Source organism: Oncorhynchus nerka, linkage group LG10 (genome assembly GCF_034236695.1).
Source record: "Oncorhynchus nerka isolate Pitt River linkage group LG10, Oner_Uvic_2.0, whole genome shotgun sequence".
NCBI lineage: Eukaryota > Metazoa > Chordata > Actinopteri > Salmoniformes > Salmonidae > Oncorhynchus > Oncorhynchus nerka.
The window spans coordinates 73,700,477-73,723,833 of NC_088405.1; the positions used below are offsets into that span (position 1 = coordinate 73,700,477).

The 23,357-nt window shown below is 42.7% G+C and overlaps 1 protein-coding gene across 1 annotated transcript; it reads left to right on the top strand.

Annotated features, from left to right (window-relative positions):
• The first annotated feature begins 120 nt into the window (after positions 1-120).
• LOC115135993 (myb-binding protein 1A-like protein) lies at positions 121-21,193 on the top strand. The gene is made up of 26 exons (XM_029671280.2): positions 121-352; positions 790-885; positions 2,070-2,153; positions 2,285-2,359; positions 4,377-4,484; positions 5,577-5,767; positions 5,872-6,039; positions 6,284-6,401; positions 6,632-6,921; positions 7,003-7,113; positions 9,190-9,315; positions 9,517-9,723; positions 9,807-9,915; positions 10,020-10,107; positions 10,362-10,525; positions 10,689-10,808; positions 12,990-13,118; positions 13,379-13,552; positions 13,771-13,928; positions 17,915-18,134; positions 18,453-18,584; positions 18,712-18,780; positions 18,981-19,094; positions 19,315-19,419; positions 19,519-19,643; positions 20,461-21,193. Exons 1-26 carry the CDS (start codon positions 149-151, stop codon positions 20,774-20,776), a joined length of 3,801 nt encoding a protein of 1,266 aa, XP_029527140.1. The 5' UTR covers positions 121-148; the 3' UTR covers positions 20,777-21,193.
• Positions 21,194-23,357: the final 2,164 nt, after the last annotated feature.

Sequence of the window (23,357 nt, forward strand, 5' to 3'; positions counted from 1 at the left end):
ACGGTCCGAATTGGGATGCCTGTGTAAACCAGCAAAGAGCTGACAAAAGCTGGATGGCTCGTGAAGAAAAGGGACTTCCTTTGAACCCGGAAGATGTGCGTTTTTTTTTAGATGCTGGGGTCATGCACGTTTTTCTCCAAATTGTCACATGGCATGCATGGCCACTACGATGCATTTAGATATGGGGGAGATAGAAAATGAACCAGTGCGACCAAAAATTAAGGATGCAAAGGGTATTCTCCAACAAAACCGCGAGTTCCTGGACTTCTTCTGGGATATCGCTAAACCTGAACAAGATATACGGCTGAAAGCCATTGAAAATCTCATACAATATCTGAAGAAGAGTGAAAAGGTTGGTGTGTTTGGGTCTGCTCTCAGTTGCTAGCTAACAGTTAGCTAACATAGCCTACTTATTTGCTAAACTATCGACCGTAGTTAGCTAGGCACATTGTCACATTATGATATTGGTGGGTGTTGCACTTTAGAGCAACCCATAACGTTATCAATTTCCAGATTAGTACAGCTGTAAAACGCTGAGCAGTATGGCTAGCTAGTAAGGCTAACGTTGCTAACTACTGGAGATGGCCAGGAATATTATTTCACACATGGCCATGTGGGTTGAATTGTGAGCTTTGATTGCTGGCATGCGCCTTACTCTAATTCTATCAATTTGAGTTGTCAAACTCTCTTTGGAAGGGGTAGGTGCTACCACACGTACATTTTATGTTAACTTTATAGAGCTACACAGTTCTTGACATTTAGCCATAAGGTCTTGTCTTTCCTTTCTAGTCAGATGAGCTGAAGTACACTCTGAAGAGACTGGTGGATGGCTTGGCACACACCAGAGAGGCTGCCCGGCCAGGCTTCAGTTTGGCTTTGGGACAGGTAATGCAATCAAAAATGCATATTTTGACAAATGGGTAAAACAATGTTAATTGTGTTGATAGTCCTTCAAGAAAACCAATGGTCCAAACCTCATGTTGCTATTATAAGCCGTTCAAAGTTATTGGCGTTTTTCAGTGGTGGGAAAGTACCAAATTCTCATACTTGAGTAAAAGTAAAGATATGTTATTAATAGAAAATGACTCAAGTGAAAGTCACCCAGTAAAATACTACACGAGTAAAAGTCTACGTATTTGGTTTTTAAAATACTTAAGTATCAAAGGTAAATGTAATTGATGAAATGTACTTAAGTATCAAAATGAAAGTATAAATAATTTCAAATTCCTTATATTAAGCAAACCAAAACAATGATTTGTGGATAGCCAGGGTCAACATAATTTAAAAACAAAACATTTGTGTTTGATTCTGCAATATCAAAGGCAGTAGGGATGACCAGGGATGTTCTTTTGATAAGTGTGCGAATTGGACAATTTTCTGTCCTGCTAAGCATTCAAAATGTAACAAGTACTTTTGTGTGTCAGGGAAAATGTATGGAGTAAAAAGTAGATTATTTCCTTTAGGAATGTAAACGTTGTCAAACAAAATATATATAAATAAAGTACAGATACCACCAAAAACTACTAAAGTAGTACTTTCAAGTATTTTTAACTTAAGTACTTTACTCCATTGGAGTTTTTACCCTTGTAAGATGGCCAAAATTAGGGTGACTAAGTCAATGAAGGCCAGAGGGGGAAATAGGAGTTTTTTTTGTAACCTATGGAAACATTGAAGAGGACGACATGTAAAAACCTCAAAAGTTGCCGTGAGAAAGCTGCACTGCTCTGTCAACATAGTTCTGTGCTTATTGGATGTATTAGGTTACAAAATCGGACTTTATGGATACATACGGTGAATTAAAAGACCCGCTGAACGATTCAGAACAGGAACAACCATATTTGTCTTGGTAAACTATTTTATAACATAAGGAAGTGAAATTTCATCACCAAAGTGCGTTTTCACCCACTCATGGCAGTGGGTGGCCACCCTACTATACATCTAATGGCTCAGCAAAATCCTGCGTCTCTTTGTACATGTCTAATGAATGAGTTATTAAGGTGTCATTACGTAACATGTTAGAAGATGATGTGACTTATGCATAATTTCTCTTTCATTGTTTTGGTTGTCAGGTTCTGAGCGTGTTTGAGGAGGTATCTCTGCGTACCGCATTTGATCAAATCAAAGAGAAGCACAACTTGGTGACAGTGAAAAAGGTGAGCATGTGATATGACTAAAGTTAGATGCTGTGTACCATGGTAATATTTATTAGTCATTTTACTAACACAAAACTTAATGTAATCGGTCAATGAAGATCTCCATTTTATACTGTATCTTGTGTTGACAGAAACTCATCAGAAATGCTGCTTTTGGGAACTTCTTTGGTGTGCTTGCCTTGTCTCAGTCCACACGCCTTCCAAAGGTAAGAATGACACCAGGTAACCCAAGGGCTTGGCAGAGAAGATTAGTATACCATGTTTGGTGCAGATAATGGAGGAGCACATAGACAGGTTGGTTGTTTAGCAACAAAACTGACGGGTGCGGAACTATGGGGCAAAACAGACGGGGTTGGCTTAGACTGTTTACAACATGTAAACTACACTGAACAAAAATATAAACACAACATGTGAAGTGTTGGTTTCATGAGCTGAAATAGAAGATGCCAGAAATGTGACATTTGCATAAAAAGCGTATTTCTCTCTGTTGTGCACACATTTGTTTACATCCCTGTTAGTGAGCATTTCTGCTTTGCCAAGATAATCCATCCACCTGACGGGTGTGGCATATCAAGAAGCACACCTGTGCTGTGGACAATAAAAGGCCACTGTAAAATGTGCAGGTTTATCACATAATCCAAAGCCATGGATGTCTTAAGTTTTGAGGGAGTGTGCATTTGCCATGCTGACAGCAGGGCTGTCCACCAGAGCTATTGCCAGATAATTTAATGTTCATTTCTTTATCATAAGCCGCCTCTAACGTTGTTTTAGAGAATATGGTAATGCATCCAACTGGCCTTACAATCGCAGACCACGTGTATGATGTCGTGGGGGCAAGCGGTTTGCTGATGCAAACAGTGTGCCCCACGGTGGGGTTATTGCATGGGCAGGCATAAGCTACGGACAACAAACACAATTGCATTTTATTGATGGCAATTTAAATGCACAGGGATACCGTGACAAGATCCTGAGGCCCGTTGTTGTGCCATTCATCCTCAGCCGCCACCGCAGGTTTCAGCATGATAATGCACGGCCCCATGTCGCAATGATATGTACAATTTCTGGAAGTTGAAAATGTCCTAGTGATTCATGGCCTGCATCCTCACCAGACATTTGATTTTTATTTATTTACTTAACCCGTTTTCTTCCTAATTTTGAGATATCCAATTGGTAGTTAGTCTTGTCCCATCGCTGCAACTCCCGTACGGGCTAGGGAGAGGCGAAGGTCGAGAGGAATGTGCCCTCCAAAACACCACCCTACCAAGCTGTACTACTTAACACACTCGCTTAACCCAGAAGCCAGCCGCACCAATGTGCAACAGAAAAAGTACAACTGGCTACCTAGCATGCGCCCGGCCCACCACAATACTCAGGCATGTCACCCATTCAGCATGTTTGGAATGCGTGTCCTAGTTAAAGCCAATATCCAGCAAATTCTCACAGCAACTGAGTGGGCCACAATCAAGAGCATGATCAACTCTATGTGAATGGGAGATGTTGCACAGCATTTCATTTTTTTATTTTACTAGACAAGTTAAGACCAAATCTTGTTTACAATGAGGGCCTACCGGGGAACAGTGGGTGTGCTTGCCCTGCCTTGTTGAGGGGCAGAACAACATATTTTTTCCTTGTCAGCTCGGGGATTGTTATATCTATTATATCTGTATTCCCTGTCATATGAAATTCCCTGTCATATGAAATCCATAGATTAGTGCCTAATGAATTGATTTCAATTGACTGATTTCCTTATATGAATTCTAACTCTGTAAAATAGTTAATTGTTTCATGTTGCTTTTTATTTTAGTTCAATTTATATTTAGTCTCAATGTTTTATTGTAGCCATATTAGCATAGACCTGACATCAGTCAAAAAAACTAAAAACAAGATGTATCAATAGCAAGATACAATGAGCTGAAATGAGCCACCTTTGATTCCCTACATTGCAGTTTCTTGTCATTGTTGCTTCTTGTCATTGTTGCTTCTTGTCATTGTTGCTTCTTGTCATTGTTGCTTCTTGTCATTGTTGCTTCTTGTCATTGTTGCTAGCTATCTGACCATTCAGAATCATAGTAACGCACGCCTTCCAGCCTCGTCATGCTTGCATCATTTTCCTGAAGTCAGCCAACCCAGTCGATATGTCCATCTATTGTTACTGCGGAACCTAGCTCTGTCTCTAATTTTCAGTGTGTGTTTGGTATGCTTACTTACCTGTGTGTGTGACAGGAGCCGCAGGTGGTGCTGGAGTGTGTCCAGCTCCTCCAGAGCCTCTCGCTTCACAGAGAACACCTGCGGGACCTTCCCAGGAAGACCATGGTGGACATCTTGTCTGAGGTGAGTGACTCAGCCAGCTCTACCTCATACTTCATAAATAATCTACTGGCCCGAACATGGTGTAGTTTTTAAATGCATTGGGACCATGCAGGGCCTATAGGTTGGAATGCTTTCTCTCTGTATTTAGCTATTAATAAGCTATCTGGTTATTATGGTATTGAAGTTGTGTAATATTATTTAGCAATCTAAGTCATTACTCCATTCTTTAGAATTGTATTAATTGCATACATTTTTCATTCAAATTTTTTTAATAAGAATTTTTCCCTACTTTCCAAAATAGGACGCTGCCCCTTTTAAGACGTTCTGCATTCCAAAAGAGATATCGTCATGGCTACAGTAGGCTAGCCAAGACGAATGCCAGGTGTCTTTTTGTAGCTTTCTTTGTGCAGACTATCAACACTAGCCAGCATACTGCTAGTCTGTTCACTATTTCTCTAAAATAAATAAGCTCAGCCAGTAGATTGGGGCTCCCGAGTGGCGCAGCGGTCTAAGAGACTGCATCTCAGTGCTAGAGGAGTCACTACAGACACCCTGGTTAGAATCCAGACTGTATCACAACCAGCCGTGATTATAAGTCCCATAGGGCAGCACACAATTGGCCCAGCATCATCGGGGTTTGGCCAGGGTAGGCCGTCATTGTAAATAATAATTTGTTCTTAACTGACTTGCCTAGTTAAATAAACAAAAGATTGATGGACGCTTGTTTTTTCTCTGGACAGCTTGCGTGTGCTGTTTGTAAAGGCATCAACTCATGTACTGCTCGAGTGCTCGACAAGTTTTGACTAGCGGTAGCATCGTCGTGTTTGAATGAATGGCCAATCATATGGCTCAAATTCAAATAGCATGACTTTTTGCGTGTAGTCTTCAATGTTTTAAAATGGTGGACTACGACATAGCAGGTAAATGTTGATCTGGAACATGCTGAGAAGTAACTGGCCCTGACAAGATCCACTGGCCCTGATTTTACTCACCATTTTATGTGCCATCTTTAATGTCGGACCCTGCTTCTCATGGGGTCCCAATGTGATAAATCCTGGTGTGGAAGGGTGCAGTCAATATGACTTGTGTTTGGTGTTGTTTGTGTTTCTCCAGACGTCAGAGGAGGTGTTTGAGGAGGTGTTGCTGGGAGCTCTGCAGACAGACCTGTCCTCCGCCTTCAGCACCCCCGAGCAGCTGCAGCTCCTACTGGTGGCCATGCAGAAGTTCCCCCAGGTGCTCAAGCCCAAGAAGCTGAAGAAGTTGCTGGGCACCTCTACAATCATTACCATGGACAATATCCCTAAGTGAGCAGATTTTTACCACTATGTCTAGGTTTCTTCTTCCATGGTCATGGTCACACACACTTTGACTAAATGTACAATCAAAACCTGTGTTTCCTCTCCCCTAGGTTAACAGAGGTACTGAAGATGGCTGCCCGCTCTGTCAAAAAGGACCGCCTACTGCCTGCGGTGGCTCTGGACCTGCTGCAGATCTCTCTGAAGGAGGACAACTTTGAGCTCTTCTGGAGGGAGACAATAATCAAGGGAATGTTAAAAGACCAGCCAGGGCCCACACAGTAAGCACAGAACTGGGGTTAAAAGACTATTGCTCCCCACTTACATTTGGACCCTGAACCTGAGTATTAGATGATTGAACTATGTTCTGTTGTCATTTTAAATTGTTCCTGTCATTTTTCAAATGTATTGCAAGCACCCCCCCACACACACACAATGTACGTGTATGTTCCTGTTTTCCTTCCTTTGTCGCAAATGTCCATAGCTGTGCCAACAGGCTACATCCCTCTTCTCTCTGTGCCACAGTTACCTGAGCTACCGGCTGCTGGGCAGTGCCCTGCCCTTGCTGACCCTGGTCCAGCTGAAACAGGTGCTAAATGGAGAGGTGATGAGGGCCTACGGGGAACACGTGGTCTCTGCTCAGGTCAGTCTCCCATCAAATGTCTGACTCACGACGGCACCAGGTCAAATGTCTGACTCACGACGGCACCAGGTCAAATGTCTGACTCACGACGGCACCATGTCATAGAAATACATAGTAATGCTGCAGGCGTCTTAGTTAGTCACAGAACATGTGTAGCAAGATGCTCACTTATCGAAAAAGTTACTTTTAAGTCAATATATTAAAAACTAAGGCTCACCTCGCCCCCTCAGCTCCCAGACCGCTTCAAGTTTGCCCCCGAGATGGAGACATACGTGGGTGACTTCCTGCAGGGCTGCGATGAACCGGAGAAGCAGCTGGCGGTGGTGGTGGCCTTCTCCCTGCTCACCAACCAGGGCTACCCCGTGGTGCCCTCCTTTTGGAGGGTTGTGCAGCACCTGCGGCCCACCGCCCTGCAGAGCTACGTGGACTGGCTCAAAGACATGTTCCTCAACCCCCAGCTGGAAAGCTGCCTGGACTTCAGCACCCGCAGGCAGAAGGAGAACCAGGAGGGCGGAGTCCAGTGAGTAGAACCCTTATAGCATGTCACATTAGAACTTAATATATGCCTTTACAATGAATTGCTGACTGTCTCTATCCTTAGGAGAGAGAACTGTATATTCCGCCTGAGGAAATGGATCATTCCGCGCCTCACCTCCATCGTGGAGAACAACCAGGTGAAGAGAGAGGAGGATCTAGTGATGGATGTAGCTAGGTGAGAGATCTCACTGCAGGGAAAACATCATGTCACTGGACTGTTTGCTGCTCCTCCAAGTGATTTTAAATAATGCCTTGGTGGTATCACTTGTGGGAGCAGCAAAGGGTTATCTTTTTCCTGTGCCAAGTTGGATGTAATAATATTAACATTATATCACTACAACCAATGTATTCTGAAGGGCAGTTTATATTCGTAATGTAGCGATTTGCCAATACGCACAGTTTCCCGATTCAAATGTTTACCCTCCCAGGGATATGTGGGACGCTAGCGTCCCACCTCGCCAACAGCCAGTGAAATTGCAGGGCGCCAAATTCAAACAAATCTCATAATTAAAATTCCCCAAACATACAAGTATTATACACCATTTTAAAGATAAACGTCTTGTTAATCCAGCCACAGTGTCTGATTTCAGAAAGGCTTTACAGCGAAAGCACACCTTGCGATTATGTTAGGTCAGTGCCTAGCCACAGAAAACCATACAGCCATTTTCCAAAGAAGGAGAGGTGTCACAAGACAGAAATGGCATTAAAATGAATCACTAACCTTTGATGATCTTCACCGGATGGCACTCCCAGGACTCCATGTTAGACAATAAATGTGTGTTTTGTTCGATAAAGTTTATCTTTATGTTCAGCCACAGAAAAACATACAGCCATTTTTCAACCAAGCAGAGGTGTCACAAAACTCAGAAATAGCATTATAAATATTCACGTACCTTTGATCTTCATCGGAATGCACTCCCAGGAATCCCAGTTCCACAATAAATGTTTGATAAAGTCCATCATTTATGTCCAAATACCTCCTTTTTGTTTGCGCGTTTAGTACACAAATCCAAATTCACAAGGCGCATGCACTTAGTCCAGACAAAGTCAAAACAGTTCCATTATAGTTTCTAGAAACATGTCAAACGATGTATATAATCAATCTTTAGGATGTTTTTATCATAAATCTTCAATAATATTCCAACCGGACAATTCCTTTGTCTTTAGAAATGAAAGGGAACGCAGCTCGCTTTCACGGCCACGCATGTGTGATTTAGCTCCTGGCATTCTGCCAGACACCTGGTTCAAACAGCTCTTATTCGCTCCCCCTTCACAGTAGAAGCCTGAAACAAGGTTCTAAAGACTGTTGACATCTGGTGTAAGCCTTGTATATTGGATAGGCAAAGACTTGAAAACCTACAAATCTCAGATTTCCCACTTCCTGGTTGGATTTTTTCTCGGGTTTTGCCTGCCATATGAGTTCTGTTATACACAGACATCATTCAAACAGTTTTAGAAACTTCAGAGTGTTTTCTATCCAAATCTACTAATTATATGCATATTCTAGCTTCTGGGCCTGAGTAGCAGGCAGTTTACTCTGGGCACCTTATTCATCCAAGCTACTCAATACTGCCCCCCAGTCCCAAAGAAGTTAAGACGAGTGCATTGGTCTGCGGACCCCAACCGGATCCAAATGTAGTATGGTCACTATGCCAGGGTTCTCCTCAAACAAGAGGGGTGCTGCACCACCACATTGGCTTGGCTGAGTAACTATCTTTGATCACCAATGATGTTGTGAATTGCGAAACAGGCCGTTCATAAATTCTGAGTTTTCCTCAATTAATTCAGCCTACTGCTGAAATGTGCTATCTCAACACAAATCCAAAGTTGTTCTATATATTCATTGTTCATAGCTAATTTGTAAACAATACATATTGATACATTACCAACGCAACCACTTTCTGTAATCTGCAAAAATGACAAGCTAATTAGTGGGCGATGGTGATTTCAGAACTAAAGTGGGGAGACAAAATACAGGCTACATCCCTCTGGTAGTGGGGTGGTACATACCCAGTCTCCCTTACGGCTCAGCTCAGGTGCCTACATAGTACAGACACCATATACACACACAGCTCAGACAGATCAAGCTTAGAGAGCCCAGCTCCATCAGCATCAGATTGAAAAATGAATGTGTTTATGCAACACATGTTGGTGCATTTGAATTGTTTCAAACTAAAACGTATCGGAGCCCATTTATCGAATCACATCGCTAATAGATGCTAAGCCATTGTTTTATCCTCCATTGCACCAGGTTTGTCTTTTTCCACGCATTCTTTAACGCTAAGAAAGCTACCCCAGACATACCTGAGACAGAAGCCACTCTGTCAGTGCCCCTGGATGAGAAGACCAGAGTCGTCGTCATCAACTCCTTCTTTGGGTGAAATAACACATTACACTATCACTTTAACAAACACAAGCTGTGGGGTAGTCAAATATGAAGAGCATGGCTGGAATAGTCACTTAAGTTTTAAACATGTATGGTTTTAAAGGGGCAATTTCATGAAAAGCCACAGCATGAGTTAATTTATGTTACTCTACACACCCTATCAACACGTCTCTAACCTCCCAACTCCTTCAGACTCCTGCAGCACATGAACCACCTGCCTTTGCTGGGCGACTCCCCCGAGGTGGCGGCCCGCAACCAGAGGCACGTGCACGGTGTGACGGGTGACGGCTCCATGTGGATCTACTGCCTCGTACAGTATGCCGACGCCCTGCTCAACCAGCCAAAGTATGCCCAGAGCACCCAGCCCTTCAGCCCTGAGCAGAGACGGACCTGGGACAGGTATGGACTATGTAGAGATGGGGGATTTAAAGGTTGGTGTAAGAAATGTAAGCCAGTAGTGAACCTGTTGTTATGATATCTAGTATGCTGGCGTCAGTAAGGACTCTAATGAAGAAATCTAAGAAAGGCCAGACTCCAGAGACCTCTGCATTCCAACAACTCTTCCTGCTGGTTGGCATTCACCTGTTCAAGGTAAGCAATTAACTAACAAATTAGGGAAGGAAAATAATTGTTATAGTATTATGGACATTTTAGATTATATATTTTTTTTAAATGTGTTTGCTTGTGCCGCAAAGGCTCCAGAGGATTTGGTGGACCTGATGCAGGATCTGCAGAACTGCATGGAGAAAGCCCAAGAAAAGAAGTCCAAGAAGAAGGCAACAGGTAAGACCACACATCTGTAGGCCATGTGTCAGAGCTAACAAACTTTACAATCCACCCCGGTCTTCATCTCTGACAGGGAAGGAAGTACTCATCCTCCATAAATTGGACAATGTAAACAATCTATTTATCTATTACCCCTCCATACTCTTTCACAGGTTTACAATGACTGTAAGGTTTGATAAATACCACCCTCTGTTTCATGTGGCAGCCCTTGGTGTGATGTCTCTGTAACCACATGTCCTCCATTGATCCAGGTTCTGCAGGAGGAGAGGAGGAGCCCCACTGGGCTGAGGTGGTAGTGGACATACTGCTCTCACTCCTGTCCCAGCCCAGTAGACACATCCGCCACGTCTGCCGGACTGTCTTCTCCAACATCTGTCCCCACGTCACCGCCAGAGCCCTCACCGCCATCTTGGATGTAAGTGTAGACTAAAATAGACTAAAGAATACTTTACTGTTGCAGAGCTGTAGTTTTGATATATTACATTGTGTTCACTGATGGTAAAACTTTAGTTGATTTGTAAAAGTGCTTGTGGATATATTACAGGAATGTCCATTAATTAGAGGCATTGTGTATTTAGGTTCTGGACCCAGATAAAGATGAGGAGGACAGTGCCGTCGTGGTGACGGATGATCAAGACTCAGACAAAATAAAGAAGGACATTCAAAAGAAAGGAGAGGAGGATGAAGGAGAGATTGAGGTCAGATCAGTTGTTTCACACCTGATCAAGTCCACAAAAGTGTACCGTAATTGCTGGACTATAAGCCGCTACTTTATTCCCACGCTTTGAACCTCGCGGTTTATACAATGACGCGGCTAATTTATGGATTTTTCCCGCTTTCACAAGATTCATGCCGCCAAAAAACTGAGCACCGTCACATAATGTGACGTAAAATCGAGCGCGCTCAAACTTCCCATCATTCTGATTACGGTAGTAATTTTGTCACCCTCATCATGGCAAAGACACGGAGAAATGCATATGATGCAGCTTTCAAGTTGAAGGCGATCGATCTGGCTGTTGGAAAAGGAAAGAGCTGCTGCACGGGAGCTTGGCCTTAATGAGTCGATGATAAGACGTTGGAAACAGCAGCGTGAGGAACTGACTCAGTGCAAAAAGACAACAAAGGCTTTCAGAGGGAAGAAAAGCAGATGGCCCAAAGTATTTGCAGCCACTCGACGTCAGTGTAAATCGTGCATTTAAGGTGTTTGTTCCTTGTTCAGTGGGAGTCTTGGATGACAAGTGGGGAGAAATCCTTCACTAAAACGGGCTGCATGCGAAGAGCAACTTATGGTCAAGTCTGCCAGTGGGTCCTGTCAGCGTGGAGCATTGTCAAAAAATCCACTATCATCAACGGGTTTCGAAAGGCTGGACTGCTGCGTGTTGAAGGGGCAGCATGAGCTCGGCGGGGTATTTGCCTCCGGATGAAAGTGACGAGAGCGACAATGAAAACGATCCAACATCGGATGAAGCAATTCTGAGGCTATTCATCTCCGACACTGAAGGAGATGACTTCAGTGGTTTCAGTGCACAGGAGGAGGAAGATAGTGACCAAGTTAATTTGTTTCAATGTACCGGTAGGCACATAGACATGTGCGGCGGCGTATTTATGTACAAAATACATATTTTTTAAATAATTCAGTGGGTGCGGTTTATATTCAGGTGCGCTTAATAGTCCAGCAATTACGGTATTCTAAAGATTATGAACCGGGTAGTTTGAGCCCTGAATGCTGATTGGTTGAAAGCTGTGGTATGACACATGACTTGTTTACTGTTCTAATTACGTTGGTGACTAGTTTAGATGTCGACGGATTATGATTTTTCAACACCGATACCGATTTATTGGAGGATCAAAGAAAGCCAATACCGTTTAATCGTCCGATTTAAAAATAATTAAATAAAAAATATATTTAAAAATATATATCATTAAAACAGTTCTGAACATTTAAAAAATATTTTTATTTATTTGTAATAATGACAATTACAACAATACTGAACACTTATTCTAACTTAATATAATACATAAAATCAATTTGGTCTCAAATAATGAAACATGTTCAATTTGGTTTAAATAATGCAAATGTTAGGAAGAAATGGTCTTCACACAGTTCGCAACGAGCCAGGCGGCCTAAACTGCTGCATATACACTGACTCTGCTTGTACAGAACGCAAGAGAAGTGACACAATTAGTTAAGTTAATATTGCCTGCTAACATTAATTTATTTTCACTAAATATGAAGGTTTAAAAAAATATATACTTGTGTATTGATTTTAAGAAAGGCATTGATGTTTATGGTTAGGTACATTGGTGCAACAATTGTGCTTTTTTCACGAATGCGCTTTTGTTAAATCACCCGTTTGGCGAAATTGAAGTAGGCTGTGATTCAATGATAAATTAACAGGCACTGCATTTATTATGTGCAACGCAGGACAAGCTAGTAATAACATAATCACTCGTTAACTACACATGGTTGATTGTTTTTATACGTTGCAGCCACCAGGTCCTTTTGATGCTGCACTCGTGTAACAGGTGATCAGCTTGCCACGCAGTCTCCTCGCGGATTGCAATGTAATCGTCGTCTAAAAATGCTGATTACCAATTATGAAAACTTGAAATCGGCCATAATTTATCGACCATGCCGATTAATCGGTCGCCCTCTAGACTAGTTTAGGAATGTGTTTTAAATGAAGATATATTAGTATATGGCCAATATACCATGGCTATGGGCTGTATCCAGGCACTCCACGTCGTGCATAAGAACCCTTATCCGTTTATATTCCACCCCCCGGGCCTTATTGCTTAAATATATCCTTCATTTAAAATGCATCCCATAAGAGTGATTGCTAATATTTAAATATATGTATTACTTGCTTCCTCCGAAGGAGGAACAGTCGGATGCATCAGACGACGACTCTGAGGAGGGTGAAGATGAGGCCATGGAGGAAGGGGGCGAGGTGGATCAGAACTTCCGCATTGAGCTGATGAAGGTCCTACAGAACCAAGGTGCTCTGGTAGGTGTCTTTCCTGTCATTGATATTCTGTTCTACCTCTGGGTTTGTATTTACTGGTAACTAAGGTTGTTATTAGCCTTGATTTAAAAAAAAAAAAAAATAAGAAGAATTTTGTAGTAAGTCTGAATAGGTTTCTAGTGGTTTGAAGGTTGAAATTGTCATTCAGTAAAGTGGAGGATTCAAAAGAAAGGACATTGATACACAGTGCTGGGGTATTCTAGACATGAACTGGATTGGGTCTTTCTTCCTGCCCGTCACAGGCCACAGAACAGGATGGCAGCGATGACGACGAACTGGACGATGAAGCCATGATGAAGCTGGACGGCAGCATCGCAGCGCTGTTCCTTGAACAAAAGAAGAAGATGCAGGCTAAGAAGGATGAGAAGGACAAGCTAAAAAAGGAAAAGACCCTCGTCAGAGACTTCAAGATCAAGGTCTATTTCTGTCTCATCTGTTTGGATAGAGAAATGAGTTCTATGAGTGGAAGGTGTGATGTTTCCAATGCTCCTCCTAGTGCTGGCTTCAGGGCACATACTAATAACTGTTGCAATAGCTGCGAGCAGTGCTATTTCTAACACTGCCTCTTGTTCTTCTGGTGCTGGTCCCCCCTATGTACATGGTGCGCTGACCTTGGTTCTTTGCTGTGTTCCAGGTGCTGGACCTGGTTGAGGTGTTCCTGGCCAGGCAGGGCAGCAGCCCCCTGGTGCTGGGCATGGTGGAGCCCCTGCTCAGCGTCATCGAGAGCGGCATGAGCTCTGAGAGTGACCAGCAGGAGCAGGACTTCCTCCGCAAGGCCGCAGACATCTTAAAGTACGGCATGCTGGTGCCATTAGACACACAGGCACTACTATCATTTTTCCCCCATGTAATTTATATAGGCAGTTTTTAAATATTTTATCAAATAAAATCAACATATGATCCAGGATCAGAACGTCACTAGCTATGTGTTTGCACACATCACCTGCATAGTGCAAGATGAGTGGGCCATTGCTCAAGGACAGAGAGACAGTCAGACATTGTGTCAGCAGGTAGGCCTATAAAATGATAGAGAACAGATTAACTAGGTAGCCAATTAAAACATATATTGTACCCTCTAGTTAACTGTTAAGCTATTTTTAGCATTTATTGATGTTCCAAAAAACGTTCCACCGACTCGCGAATAAGGCCATACAAAGTTGATTTGCTTTTTAAACATTTCATATGACTAATTTAAATGATTATTTTTGACAAAACTAACTATTCACGTTACCATGGTATTAGTTGGGATTGGGTTCAATCGCTATGAATCTAATCATGAACATTTAATTGTAGAAACAAATATTAGATGTTGCCTTTGGATTATGTGGCTTCAAAAGTTGTTTTATAGATACTTCCAGTTGATTTGAGCATCCAATGTATGGGACATTGTAACACAATAGTCAGCCTGCAAAGTAAACAACTTTAATGTAGCTAAGATAAATGACTGAACTAGAAAAGGTTAATTTCCTGAAGATGTGTGGGCCTACCATAGCCATTTCACCTCTTGATATTGTGAATGAGCAAATTATTTCAAAAGGCATAAACTCATTTGTAATGTTGCAATGTTTTACATCAAGGGTGGTCAACCATCCTCCAGGAGAACTAATGGTTGTGCAGGTTTTTATTCCTGTCCCCCTCTAACAAATCACAGTTTAAAAATGAACTGCTCAACCAGACCTTATTAAAGGGCTTGATCAAGAGCCTGAACACCCAGTAGCTCTCCACACTGAGGGCTGACCACATGTGTTTCATACAGTTGCCTAGCAGGGGTTCTACTTTGTGGGGGGGTTAAGTGCCTTGCTCAATGTCATGGGATCAGAGAGCAGCCTCCCTGTGTCGATACCACATTACGCATACTTTTTTTATACAGTGCCCTCCGTAATTGTTGGGACAGTGACATTTTTGTTTCGGCTTTGTACTCCAGCACTTTGGATTTGAAATGATACGATAAGTGAGAACGTTAGACGCGCGCATGTCACCCCCCCAGACATGCTAATGTCTCACCATTGCAACAACAGGGGAGATTAGGATTTTTGAGTGGGTATGATATTTGTGCGTCTAACTTTCTCACTCATCCTTATTCACGTTTCTTTCAGGACTATCCGCAGTCATGGTAGCCTGTGCTTTTAATATAAAAGTGTTTACAATCATATTATATTCCTATTTACAATTGAATTGACTCCAATGACAATACATTATTATTATACCATTCATTTCTATTGGGCACAAAATAGTCTTAACACAACCAAAACAAATGCATCCAACAAGTTTGTAGAGTCCACAAGCTTGATGTAATCATTGCCTGCTAGAAATGTGACTAAATATTACCCTTTAGACTACTTTAATACACAAATGAATTTGGCCCAATACTATGAACAAAAAGTGCTGTAATTTCTTAACTGTTCACCCGATATGGATTAAAATACTCTAAAATGTATAGCTGAGAGTCTGCACTTTAACCTCATGGTCACTGTATCATTTCACATCCAAAGTGCTGGAGTACAGAGCCAAAACAACAATGTGTCACTGTCCCAGTAATTACTGAGGGTGCCATATGTACATGGAGACGCCTCCAATAATTGTTGATCATGGAAATTTGGTTAAGTCATAATGTGTATGAATCCTGCATATCAAAATCATTGACTGAGTACAGAATGCATCCCCACTCGTCATACAAAAAATGATATCAAACAAGAGTTCAGAGTGCGATGTTAGATATGTTCTATCAGGAAGTCAAAGGTAGTTTTGCGAGCCAATGCAAACTAGTGTTAGCACAATGACTGAAAGGCTACAGATACAGTAACATACGCTAGAGAACAATACAAGTGGATTCATAGCTTCCAATCATTCCTCCTCTTGTCCCAAATGGTACCGCATCCCTATATACAGTTGTGGCCAAAAGTTTTGAGAATGACACAAATATTAAATTCCACCAAGTTTGCTGCTTGTCAGATGTTACTATGGAATACTGAAATATAATTATAAGCATTTCATAAGTGTGAAAGGCTTTTATTGACAATTACATGAAGTTGATGCAAAGAGTCAATATTTGCAGTGTTGACCCTTTTTCAAGACCTCTGCAATCCGCCCTGGCATGCTGTCAAGTAACTTCTGGGCCACATCTGATGGCAACCCATTCTTGCATAATCAATGCTTGGAGTTTGTCAGAATTTGTGGTTTTTTGTTTGTCCACCCGCCTCTTGAGGATTGACCACAAATTCTCAATGGGATTAAGGTCTGGAGTTTCCTGGCCATGGACCCAAAATATTGATGTTTTGTTCCCCGAGCCACTTAGTTATCACTTTTGCCTTATGGTAAGGTGCTTCATGATGCTGTAAAAGGCATTGTTTGTCACCAAACTGTTCCTGGATGGTTGGGAGAAGTTGCTCTCGGAGGATGTGTTGGTACCATTCTTTATTCATGGCTGTGTTCTTAGGCAAAATTGTGAGTGAGCCGACTCCCTTGGCTGAGAAGCAACCAAACACATGAATGGTCTCAGGATGCTTTACTGTTGGCAGGACTGATGGTATCACTCACCTTGTCTTCTCTGGACAAGCTTTTTTCCGGATGCCCCAAACAATCGGAAAGGGGATTCATCAGAGAAAATGACTTTACCCCAGTCCTCAGCAGTCCAATCCCTGTATCTTTTGCAGAATATCAGTCTATCCCTGATGTTTTTCCTGGAGAGAAGTGGCTTCTTTGCTACCCTTCTTGACACTAGGCCATCCTCCAAAAGTCTTCGCCTCACTGTGCGTGCAGATGCACTCACACCTGCCTGCTGCCATTCCTGAGCAAGCTCTCTACTGGTGGTGCCCCGATCCCGCAGCTGAATCAACTTTAGGAGACTATCCTGGCACTTGCTGGACTTTCTTGGGTGCCCTGAAGCCTTCTTCACAACAATTGAACCGCTCTCCTTGAAGTTCTTGATGATCTGATAAGTGGTTGATTTAGGTGCAATCTTACTGGCAGCAATATCCTTGCCTGTGAAGCCCTTTTTGTGCAAAGCAATGATGAAGGCATGTGTTTCCTTGCAGGAAACCATGGTTTACAGAGGAAGAACAATGATTCCAAGCACCACCCTCCTTTTGAAGCTTTCAGTCTGTTATTCGAACTCTCAGCATGACAGAGGGATCTCCAGCCTTGTCCTCGTCAACACTCACACCTGTGTTAACGAGAGAATCACTGACATGTCAGCTGGTCCTTTTGTGGCAGGGCTGAAATGCAGTGGAAATGTTTTTGGGGTATTCAGTTCATTTGCATGGCAAAGAGGGACTTTGCAATGAATTGCAATTCATCTGATCATAACATTCTGGAGTTATGCAAATTGCCATCTTACAAACTGAGGCAGCAGACTTTGAAAATGAATATTTGTCATTCTCAAAACTTTTGGCCACGACTACTACCTCTAACTTAAAGGGGCAGCTGAACATTTCTCTCACAAGTGACTCATGAGAGTACATTGTGCCTGATTGAGCATGGAACCCTCATACAGTTTATTCATGAACTTTTAGTGATTTCCTGTCCTCATCAAATACTTTTATTGTGCTCCCAAATGTCAGTGCATTAGAGCCATGTATAATAGTGTTAACGGTATTAACTCATTAACACAAAGCTATGTAATAGATGTAAGCCAGGATTTTTTTACTTCTTTATGCACCTATATAGAACAGCTTGTCAGATGCAGCTTCATTGAAGACTGAGCTATTCCTGTCAAGTTTTCCAGTATTATTCTGCTATACTGATCAGTCAGTAACGTTATCTATCCTCTACTCCCCCAGGAACCAGCTATGCCGGGCCAAGCAGTACTGTAAGACCGTAGGTGACAGACAGGGGGAGCTCCACGACCTGCTGGAGAAACTCATGACCAAAGCCCAGAAGCTCTCGGACTCCTCAGTGTCACTCTACTTCTTCAGTGCGTCTCTGTACCTGGTCAAAGTGCTGAGAGGGGGGGTGCCCGGGGCCTCCGCAGACGGCAAGACAATTCTATCAACTGAGGAGGTAAGTAGCCTAGTGGTTAGGGGCGGCAGGGTAGCCTAATGGTTAGAGCATTGCACTAGTAACCGAAAGGTTGCAAGTTCAAATCCCCGAGCTGACAAGGTACAAATCTGTCGTTCTGCCCCTGAACAGGCAGTTAACCCACTGTTCCTAGGCCATCATTGAAAATAAGAATTTGTTCTTAACTGACTTGCCTAGTTAAATAAAGGTAGAAAAAATAAAGTCTCTTTACCAACCTGAATGTACGCTGAGTATTCACTATTATTGTGTCTTTTGTGTAAAACCAACCTGTTGATATGCTGAAATCTCCTTGTGCTGCAGTTGAGGTTCATGGGCAACGTGGACGTGGAGAGGGTGTCTGACATCTTTAAAGGGGCTCTGCGCTCCTTCATGACACGCAGGAAGAGCCCTCTGTCAGGTCTGATGTTCATCGACCTCTTCACCCGCTTCCCTGTGAGACAACGGCAACAACTCTTATTCTATCTACACTACCTTCAAGGGACTGTATAAACACTTGAAGATGTATAATTATTTTCCTCTTGTGGCTGGTGTAACCGTGATTATCTTCTGTTGTGTGTAGGTTCTGTGTGTGAACCTATTGGAGACTGCAGTGGAACACATCACAATAGGAATCAGAGAACACCAACAAGTAAGACTAGCAGGCTCCTCACCTCAACAATTAGGAGTAAAAATAAGCATCTAACCATGGGTCAACTTCTACCAGCTCCACTTTTAAAACAATGATTAACCTAACTCTTCCCAGCCAATTATCCTTTCAGCCTGATGGTAAATACCACTGATCTGTAGAATAACATCTGCACATTGAGGGTTTGACTTTGTGTTTCACAGAGCCAGGCTAGTGCTATGGTGCTGCGGGGGCTGCAGAGCAGGGAGGTACAGCAGCTGTTGGCGGGCGACCCCTGGACAGGGCTGCTTCAGAAGGCGGTGGGCCAGGTGGCAGCGGTAGGCATCAAACACCTCACCCAAGCTTAGACATTAGAGAACGTGAAACTGCAAACCATAGGAATCGATCTCTACATCACATTAAACTCAGATCAACTAGCAATTGTTTTCATGCAGTTCAATCTATAGGTTTGTCTTAGATGATAAATCACCTCTCTCTCCCTGGGCTGTCGATTTTAGAAGACATTACAGATATGGTTGTGGATGTTGTTCTCCTCAGAGTCTGGAGACTGTAGTTGAGACCGCTAAGAACAAGGTGGTCCAGGAGAAGTTGGTCAAAGCCCTGGAGCTTGGCCTGTTCCTGGTCAAAAATGTCAACCAGCAGGTAAACCAACTCTAATTTCAACACATTTCCCTGTCCTACTAACATGGGAGGATTTTTGTAGGTTCTTTGACCTACCTTTGTCTCCTGTGTTTTTTACAGAAACTGTCTGTGCCTCTGGAGCCCCTCAAGAAGGTTCTTCAGTCCATGAGAGAGGTTCTGGGCTTCAAAAAGACAGGGCAGATGGAGGACACCTACTGGGCTGTCATGAAACACTTTGGAGTCATGTGAGTAACTCTCCCACACGATCACTGTCTGCAGTTACACTACCATGTCATAGGGAATTAAATGTACCAACAATACTCATAGTAACATATAATCATTGAGGCCTACTTAACAGGTTTTTTTGTTGGATGTGAGCAATGTTGATACTTTCCACTATTTCAGATAATTGGTAAGAGCTGCAGTGGCAGTATACCCATAGAGCAGGTTGGTTAGTTGTCCTTCAAAGGGATCTCCAACTTTTTGGGGCAGGGGACCCCTTTTTACACTCATCCAGAGTCTTAAAAGAGCAATTAGGGTTAAGTGCCTTGCTCAGGTGTACATCAGATTTTTTTTAACCTAGTCTGCTCGTGGCTTCGAACCAGCGACCTTTTGGTTACTGACCCAACGGTCTTAACCGCTAGGCTACCTGCCGTGAATTCATCAGGAACCCCGTCATATTCAGAACAACTCGAGTGAGATACAAGGAGTTTTACTATGACTTCTTTGGCAGTGAATGACCAGACAAACCTAGTCTCGGGCCCTGGGAAGGAATATTGTAAATGCCTGCCTCTTGGCATCGGAGAGAAGATTTTGCAGTTTAAGCTACTTTCATGCAATTCTACACATTTTGCCATGAGGCAGAGAGAACTTGGACTAATTTAAGCTTTAAAACTGCTGTTTGTGGATACCAATATCCCATGTTGCTCACCAGCCTCATACATTGTAAACTACATTATAATTTTTAAAATGATTACTAACATTTATTTTGAGGTCTGGCTGCGGACCCATTTTGAGAACCTCTGCTCTAATACCTTGTTTTTGTGGCTCCATCTTTAACAGAAAGCCCAAACAGGACAGGATCAGGAAAACCAAGGAGGACCAGGCTGAGCCGACCGCTCCCAAGAAGAAGAAAGGATTCCTGCCCGAAACCAAAAAGAGAAAGAACCGCAAGAAGCAATTGCCTGTATCTGAGAAAGGGGCAGCAGATGCCAACACAGTCCCCTTGGGGAAACCAGAGGAAGGAAAGAAGAAAAGGAACAAAAATAAGAAACAGCCAGGAGAAGAGACACCTGGACAGGGGCTGGCCAAGAAGGCCAAGATGACACAGTCTGCAATCAAACAGAAGAAAAAGAAGCAGCAGGGAGGCAGAGAATAAAGTCTACTATCTAGACTGTATATGTGTGTACGGGGCCTCACTCTGGTTTTGTAACTTTTCTGTTTATATATTTTTCATAAGGTCAGGGTGAGAGGTTTGTGGCCTGTGCTAGATTGTCTATGAACTAACAAGATGTCATTGGCCAGGATTCAATCAGGTTATGCACATTTAAAAGGCATGCAACGGTTACCTTGAATGAGCTCCCCGAACATTGCCTTTAAAAGATGCATAGTGGACATGGTGTGAATCCTGCCCTTTTGGCATTATGCTAGTAGACCTCAAGCCCATTGAATGTGGTACATGGTAGTGCTTTTATTGATATGTTAAATGTGTTGTATCACCTGATGTGGAGATGGGGCCTCACTCTCTGGTTTTGTAACTTTTCATAAAGTCATGGCGACAGGTTTGTGGACAGTGCTAGATTGTCTCTGTAATCTTTGCTTCCCCCTACACCTTAGGTTCTCTGGCGTGTTCAAGCTTTTGAACTAGTATTACCAAAGTTTACCTTGAATGAGCTCCCCAAATGAGGGAACATTGCATGAATCCTGACCTCAAGCCCATTGAATGTGGTACATCACAGTGCTTTTATTGATATGAAACACTTCATACAGTAAGTCACAGAACATAATTTGGGACAGTGTTGACTTTATTGGGTTGCTATTTGTTAGTAATCCTGCCAAAACAAGGTTCCATCTCAACCCTATGGAGCTGGGTCTCTAGGCAGATTCTCTGGTCTGTCCTCAGTATATTGAGACTGAATGAGGAAGGGTCTGCCTTGTACCTCAACCCCAAATAGAAAGATAAGTACAGCATGTTTTTCCATGTGAATTTACAGTATCTTGACATTTGATTACCTATTAAAATAAATTTTTCAGGATACACAATACTAGTTCATAGAGATGGGAGCTGTGCTCAGGCTGGAGGGCATGTAGCTGCTGCCTCCAGAGCCGGCAGGACCGTGTCGGACTTCAGTCTGAAATGATACACATCACAGATGTAGAACTTCAATCAATTCTGAAATGGTTGTGGGTGATGTATGAGACCATCCTCACTGTCTAGGAGCTTCTTGTATGCGGTGATCTCAAGAGACATTTTACTGGACAGGAGTTCCTGGTACTCTTGACTATAGTGTTATTTACTGTAAGAAGAGCATGATTCATGGGTTATGTTGCACATGAAAGTGCCTCATATCTAACAGGTGTGTACCCCATTATGTCATCAAGCTGCGACTTGCATGTGAGCGTCTGGGACGCTGCCTCATCCAACGGGAGAGGTCAGGTCTGATTATTTAACACTGGTGAGCATTTATCAGGTTAACCCAGAACTAAAATTGTGCGGAATTTGGTTAGCTGCTCCACGAGATACTTAATGAAATCAAAGAAATAAACATTTTCTTTGAGACAACGGTGCATATCAACAGCTCAGATTATCTTCAAGATAATAATCCTACCAGGGTCTTGAGCCTGTCTCTGCAGTTTGTACACGCGCAGCTCCTCTTTGGTTAGAGTCTGGGTACTGGGTTGGAGATGTTACATTTCCATGGTGCCCTCACCAGTCTTCCAACCAAATGTTCTACTGTTTTAACAGAAACGGTCCTGTGTAGGCTACAGCATATTCTGAGTGCAATACTAAGAACATCCACTTGAGGAACTAATCAGGTATAAGAATGACAGATAATGGAGGTTGTACTGATTCCAATGGTGTTTGCAATCAGTTATAGTTAGATACTGCCTGGTAGACTTCAGATAACTTTATATTGCGTTAACATAATACCAGCTTAACCAATTGAGAAAATGCAGACAAGATACTACTGTAGGTCACAGCAGGGTAAATACACTGTCCTGCACAGACACCAGGGCATCCTGCTTGCTGGGCCAGGGCTTTGTAGTGGGCCTGGTCTGCGTTGTCCATGGCGATGGAGAAGGCTGACCTGTCACGATGTTCCTCGCCTCCACTTTCTACAACAAAAGCGCAACAGGACATGTGTAATGTCTGTACAATTGTTTTAACCTTCCTTGTGGATATGACAACACATAATAAGCTATTGTTTAATGTTCATACCACTATCTGAGCAGTGATTTACAGTCACAACTGAACTCTGGAAACACATTGGGCATGTAGCCTTTATTTGAACACGGTTGAATATGACTGGTAAATGTTCCTACTCTTTGTTGAGCCCCATTAATACTGTAACAGTGTTTTTGTTGCACTTACAGACCCATATTGTCACTCCTGTGTACCAAAATGAAGCTGTTTTTAAGGATGCAGAAAGGGTATAGAGAGTCACAGGATCTGTAATGTAAATTCTTAATGTTGTGAACACTTATGGAAGGTCAGGTTCTGCAGTGGTGATCATCTGGGTGATTTAGTGAGAGAGACCAGCAGCGGTGCTTAGTGTTGAGTGCTGGCTCTCAGCTTGTCTAAATCTCCATAATTGATGGGGAGACATTTTAATGCAGCGCCTGGGCAGGGGAGCATCTTCAGAAGACTCTGGAAGGAATGCTTTTACTGGTTGAGTACAGGAGCAGGTAAGGAATGGTGCATATGTAGAATTTGAATAAAACTATCACCGGGAAAGTGT

What these genes read in the sequence shown, in the direction of transcription:
- LOC115135993 (XM_029671280.2), top strand. Translation starts at nt 149, where the DNA reads ATGGCATGCATGGCCACTACGATGCATTTAGATATGGGGGAGATAGAA. An exon ending in ACTTGGTGACAGTGAAAAAG is followed by an intron (nt 2,154 to 2,284) that starts GTGAGCATGTGA and finishes TTGTGTTGACAG; the next exon opens with AAACTCATCAGAAATGCTGC. An exon ending in GACCAGCCAGGGCCCACACA is followed by an intron (nt 6,040 to 6,283) that starts GTAAGCACAGAA and finishes TCTGTGCCACAG; the next exon opens with TTACCTGAGCTACCGGCTGC.